The 6,716-nt window shown below is 37.7% G+C and overlaps 1 protein-coding gene across 2 annotated transcripts in view; it reads right to left on the reverse strand.

Moving 5' to 3' along the window:
* Positions 1-388: 388 nt before the first annotated feature.
* Positions 389-6,716, reverse strand: part of SAMD9L (sterile alpha motif domain containing 9 like) — a 21,131-nt gene continuing 14,803 nt past the window's right edge. For both annotated transcript variants that reach the window (XM_014582127.2, XM_006163490.3), the window contains exon 3: positions 389-5,461. In XM_014582127.2, coding sequence (XP_014437613.1) covers positions 683-5,440 — 4,758 coding nt within the window. In that variant the 5' untranslated portion in view covers positions 5,441-5,461 and the 3' untranslated portion in view covers positions 389-682. The remainder of the gene's footprint in view (positions 5,462-6,716) is intronic.

Raw genomic sequence — 6,716 nt, forward strand, 5'->3', positions numbered from 1 at the left:
TAAAATTTGGGAGTTATTGTGTATAGCAATAAAATACAGTATATTTATACTAATGCAAATTAATACATATTTCACTTGCTATATTTTTTTGGAGAGGTTTTTGCTATAGGGTGCATGCACTTGCCAGAAAGACAGAGAGAGACAGAAAGACAGAAAGTGAGAAATCACCCCCGAGGGGGGATGGCCACATCACAATCCTTTCTCCTCCATTCTCTTCTTGGGATCCTGGGCACTCATGCACATGCACCCGGTGTGAGTTTAAGCCACCAGGTTTGGGACTCAAACCGTGGTCGACTACATGGGAGTTCAGCGACATAGCCATTACGCTAACTGCTGGTCCCTAAAAGTCTGTTTTACTGCAATGAAACAATTCAAAACACTCATAAACGTAATTGAGTTTTAGAAATTTATTGACCTCTAATCACTTACAGTGTGACCAATGGATATCAGCTGAAATTTCTTAATTAAATGTTAGTGCAAAAATGGATATTGAAAATATTAGAGTTCAACCCTATTTTGTGCCCAGCTCTGTGTATAGATGTTTCATGTTCTTAAAAGGGAAATCAAAGCAAATCTGTGGTTCAAGGTGTGCCAATAATTATCTTGAAATGCCATGAGACTAGACATAGGGAATACTATCATACAGAAATACAAATAAGCATATTTAAATTAATATACTTGCTTAAATTACTTCTATGTCATATGCCAAAGGGCCTTCAATGGAAAATCCTAAGTAGAAAGATACTCTTTCTATGTTCCGACCACTTCTGAGTGGACCTGAATAGACAGATATCACTGGTATTTTAATTTTTTCCTCTGTCCCATACTCTACAGAGATAAGCTTGCCTTCAGCCTGACCAGTCAGACGACACAGGAGATCTTTGACTTCTCTTTTTTTCCACACATCTCCACTCTGCCAGAGGGAATTTGTATCCTGTATTTTACTGAAGTATTGCTCTATTTCAGCCTTATGAACAAGACTGTTGAGACCTTTCCTCTTTCCCAGGTAGAAAAGTGTGCTTGCCTGCTTCGACCTGCACATGCGCCTGTACTGGCCCCTGAAGGTTCTACTTAAAGAGGAAACATACTTTTCCATTAGTCTGGAGTCTTGATCTAGTTCTTGATTTTCTGGCCAGAACAGGAGACAGGCCAAGAAATAAGGGTCTGAGTATTGATGACTTAGTCCTACAAGTTGCAAGACTTCTCGGAGTTGTTTTTTGAGTAGGTGAAGAGGTTGAATAAACTTGGAGTTGGGTCTTAGGCAACTGAGAATAATGTTGGCCAAAATGGAATTCTGTTTCTCTTTTATCAGCCGTTTGCTTGTTTTATGCCGCAATAGGAAGGTGTATTCATTCACTATATTTTCCATGAGAGTTGCGGCATCTTTGTGGTTTGGATTAAGATATTCCAGGAGTCCAGAAAACCTATCTGCTCTCAAAGCTTCTAGCTTTTTCCTGCAATTCTCTTCCTGAAGTAACTGACACTCTTTGCTTTGTAATGGCCCCGAATCCAAAAGGCAGAAAAGTTCTGTGTAGTTCCTGAAGCAACGACTGATTTTTTTGCTTAAGATGAATTCTGCTTCTTCTTTTTGGGTATTCCTTGTTTTCAGAAGAACCATATAATCAACAAAAAAGTCAAAGCACCTTTTCAAATCTGATTGTAAATTTTGTAGGTGGGATGTAAACCTGCAAAGAGCCAAATAATATTCATTTTTTGGATCAGGAGGGATGTTCCCCTTTTTTGATAAAAAAAGTACCAGAGACTTTTTAGATAATTCATTTTCCTTGTGAAAAAAGGGAGTGAACTGAAGAATCTGGATAGTGTAAAGACCGACTTCAATTTCACCCAGGAAACCAGCTGTGTTATACATGTCATATCTTCTTTGAGACTTCTGTGGTGACCAGACCTCTGTTTCATAGTCTTTGTTATCAGTTTGCTGTTGGGATTCTTTGAAAGCTCTTGAAGCTTTCTCAGCAGCTTCTAAGAAATGTATCAAATCTTTAACAGTAATGTCTTTACAGTTTCTGTTTTCATCCAACCACCATTTGATTTCACTTTTGTAGACTTGACCAAGAGTATCTGAAATATAGGAGTTTTTAGGTGCTTTGCTTTTGGCCAGATTTGCCCATTCGAGAGCTGTGCTAAAATTCTTCTCTTTAATGTAGAAATGTCTTGCTAAGGCTTGACAAATGAATGCATTTTGTGGGAATCGAATACTCCCTTCAATCAAGACACTTTCAATTTCTTTGTTCTGTAAAGCTTCAATTAATGGGGAAAACAAAGTGTCTGTTTCATCTCCAAATTCCTTGCGCTGTCTTGTAAGCAGAAGAGTTTGCACATCGTGTTCAAATTTGTCTCTTCCTATTCCAGATTCATAGAACAAATTCTCACGTAACATCTTCAATGCTATTTGACATTTACCCAAGTGGTAACTTTTTTCCAGTTCTTTTAAACAGTGAAGGGCAATCAAAGGGTGAATGATACGCACGCCTGTGTATCTCCCATATTCTGAGACTTCTGTTTTTATTAGAAGGGTTGAGTAAGTCCCCATCTTGTCTTCTAGGCTTTCAGGTTCCCAGGGTGTACTGGTATATACGATTCCCAAAAATATTTCACACTGTGACACTGAAATTGTGGAATCTGTGACATAAGTGTTGAGTAGAGCCAGGAAGGAAATGAGTTGTGCTTCTTTGCTGTGGACATTCTGTCCTTTAAGGATATTTCTGACTACATTTTCTATATAGGTTTCATCAAAATTACTTTTCATGATCATGAAGGAATAAAAGTTTTCACAGTTCTTATGCTGCTTTTCGATTTCTTCCAGTTTGGCCCCAAAAGCTCTTCGTTCCTTAGGAGAAAGTTGGTATTTTAGTGCAATACTGTCTGCTAATTTTGCACTCTCATCTGGATTCCGGGACCTCATACAGTTTAAGATGATTACCAGTGTTTTTTCATATCGCAAACCCTTCTCTGTCAAAGTGAAATGAATGGCGTTCTGTAGAATGTAGACATTTTCCTGTTCTTCAAAATCATCCACGAGGAGAAGCACAGGAATGTAATCTTGGTGACTGTTTGCCTTATAGGTGATCAAATTGATCACTTGTTCTCCAATTTCGGCAAAATCGGTTGCTTTATTTTTTAACACTGCACATCTGAATTTTTCCCGTAGGTCCCAGAGAACATGCATAGCCAAGGTAGTACCCCCACAGCCTGGATGATGATAAAGATTGATGATTTTTGCAAATACTGGTTTAGGAGAGTCTGCCCAGCAATGTATTAAATCTTTCAGGTCTTTGTAACTGTCCCTTTTCACAAAAGCTGAAGAATAGCTTTCAGAAGAAAAATAGAAGTTCCACCAGGATACTTTGCCACCTCGATAAAAGTGTTCTTCTTTTGATTTCTTGAATTCTAGAAATTTAGTTTCGTCTTTCTCTACATCTGTGTCTTTACACTCATTTTCGCAGAGGATTTCTAGTGCAGTCAAGGTATCTTCTACCTTTTTCTCTAAGACAACTGAAGAAGAACCATACGAGGGCAAAAACCTTGTTGATGACTGAGTCACTGATTTTAGTTTAAGGATGGTACTGTTCACCACCTCTAAATGTAAAGTGGAAATACTGTGGTTTGCTAATTCATCTGCTATTGTCAGTCTTGTTTGTAGTAGATCCTTCCATCGTTGATAAATCTGTGAGCTTGCACAAATACACAGAATATTTTCCATTCCTTTGAGAGCTTGATAGAAAGCACAGAAGGTCTCCATGAATGGATCTCCTGGACTTTCCACCGAAGAGAGTAATAAAAAAACTACCAAAAATTTCCCTCGTGCCATTATGTTTTCATCTGTGAGAAATAAAATTAGTTTTCTGACTTCAGAAGCTCTTTCTCTCTGCCATAAATGTGGTTCTAGAGGTTTATATGTCTCACTTTTCATGTCAGATCTGCCATTGCAGAAGATCCAACTGGGCTGCTGGTAAAGATTAAGAGTGGAAATCTTCTCCCTCATGGTAGTTGCCTTTTCGTCATACTGAGTTGGAAAGTGAAGGTTTGCCACTCGGCTTTCTTTGTAAGCTTTGACCACTCCATTGATCCCAGATTCAGGATCAAACTCCAACACAGCAAATAATTTAATTTCCTTTAGAAAATGCAAGTGCTTTATTTGGTTTGGATGGCATTTATTTGTTACAAAAATGTACCAGTCGTAGTATGAATTATCTAGTAAGTCTCGGTTTCCTATGAGAAGTTTAACCAGCTTCAGTCCTTCACTCTCCTTCTTACTCGCCTTCATTGCATATTCCTCTTCAGCTTCTTTTCTAGATGCTACTAGTGCTTTTAAATTTTCTGTAAAGGCTTTGAACTCTGCATCCCGTTGCTTGACATTGGCCAGGATATCCTTGGAGCTAGCTCCTTCTCTAATAAACAATGAGTGATTTGGGTTTTGTTTCCACGTTTCATTTTGACAACTTTGCATCTTAATATAGAAATACTTTCTTTTACATACAGAGTGTTTAGGAATAATATCAACCTCAATGACACATCTGTCAGAGGGCATGTTGTTTTGTAGTAGGACTTCCACAAACCTTGGCTGCCGAATACACTTCTTAGCTTCATTGATCTCACTTTCTTCAAAATACTTTTTGATCATTAGATTGAAGTGATCAATGAAGACATTCTTATTGGCGACTTTTACACCCACAATTTCTCCATGGGGTTTGTCCAGAACTCCAAAATGGATAGTGCCATTGGTGCGTGAATTCATACAAGCCGATGCAAATCGGAAGACTTCATTGCTAAATTTCATCTTAATACTCTCTTCTGTGGCTGTTTCTGTATTTGTGAGAGCTTTGAACTCATGTATCGGGTCAATGAGATTGAGTGGTCCTGTTTCAGGTTGCAGAATATAATGTTCGATGTAACGTTTGCTGTCATGGAACTGATCAAAAGGATATGGCATACAAGTCAACTGCTCAGTTTTGAGCTTATTCTTTTTCTTGTCTTTAGTATTTACTACTTCAGTTAATGCATCTTCCTTCATAAGAGTTGATTCTTGCTCTTTGTTATCACCATTCTCTCCAAGATCATAATTCATATTGGATGATATTGATTTTTCCTCTTCCTTTTTTGTCTGTTTTGGGACTTTTTTGTGTTCTTTTATGGAAGGTTTTGTATAATCTAACTGTCCAGAATCCTGATTGTCACTTTCAGGGGAAGTATTATTCAATTTGCTATACATGCGTTTTATCAAAAGTGCTGGACCCCGTGGTAGCCCCATGTCTATAAGGTCCTTCTCAGTTAATTCCTGCAGAACTAATCCTGACACTTCTTCTCTGTACAGAATCTGCCCATATTTCTCATCAACCTTAAGGTCTTCAGTTACCCATTTCTTCACATGCTCTTTGGTCCAATCTTTGATCATTTTAGGTAGAGTTATTTGTTCACTCATTTCAAAGCATCGAGTTTATTCCTTGGGAAAAATAATACAATATATAGTTTAGTATGGTGTCATTAACATCACAGTCATACAAATGCTATCTATAAAATATTGTTCAAAGCTGACTCTTTAAATTGCATGATACTTATTTTAAGTATTTTATACTCACCATCAATACTTTTGTTTCTTAGGTGACTATAAATGTGATTATGAAATAAGTGGTAGTTACTAACTACTGTAGGTGACACAGATTTTTATCCTTGTAATACTTCTCCTTTTTAGGCTTACCTTGGTGAAAATTGGGTTTTTATAACTTAAAGCTAGAATCAGGAGGCATGGAGGTTAAGGTGTTGGATCCCACATGGCCAACTGAATCAAGGTGGGCACATGTGCTTGCATGACCAAAATCCCAAGAGGGGAATGGAGAAGGGATTGTGGCAGGCCATTCCCCTTGTGGGGTGATTTCTCACCCTCTTTCTGGTGAGCATATGCACCCTGCAGCAAAATGTTAAAAAAAAAAAAGTGAGGCTGCTTCAGAAGAAGATTCCTCATGGCTCCTGTGAACTAGTTATTTCAGGGGACAAGAGAAATGAAGATTTTCTACTGATAATTCAGCCTCCAGCAAACAAGCTAGCATGGTAGGGAGCCCCTCTGGCCTTCTATCTCTGTCTCTGTCTCTGTCTCTCTCTGCTTCTGTCTTCTCATTTTTTGGTAATTTTTCCTTTTTATGATTTTTTTAAAGGTAAAGTTTTTCTCTTGCTCTCAGCTCCACCTTTTGTTTTGTTAATAATCCCCTCTGGTCCTCCTACCCAGGAAAGAGATGTGAGGCCTTTCTTCAGAAGAAGATTCCTCATGGCTCCTGTGCACGCACTGCATGGTTTTCTATTTTTTTTTTTAAAGAAAAACAATAATTGCACTGCATGGTTTTCTATTTTTTTTTTTTAAAGAAAAACAATAATTACAATTTTTTTTTCATTTTTTTTCTGTCTTTTTTTTCTCTTCCTTTATTCTTGTTTCTCTCTCTATTTTTCATTTTCTTTTTTCTTGTCTCTCCATTCTTCAATATCCATTTAATGTGTTTCTAGACGGATCTAAGGGCACTGTAGCTAAACATCCAAATATTATTAGGGTTAATGTATTCCTCTATCTACTGAATCTGCTGCACCAGCGATCACAACAGAACGGCAAAGAGATTCCAGATCACCTCTTTCTGCTTGCTCCTGAACATTCAGATTGAACTAAAAGAATTAGAAAGAAACACACCATCCATCAGATGACAAGAAATCAC

This window comes from Tupaia chinensis, unplaced genomic scaffold (genome assembly GCF_000334495.1).
Source record: "Tupaia chinensis unplaced genomic scaffold, TupChi_1.0 Scaffold142374_1, whole genome shotgun sequence".
Taxonomy (NCBI): Eukaryota; Metazoa; Chordata; class Mammalia; order Scandentia; family Tupaiidae; genus Tupaia; species Tupaia belangeri.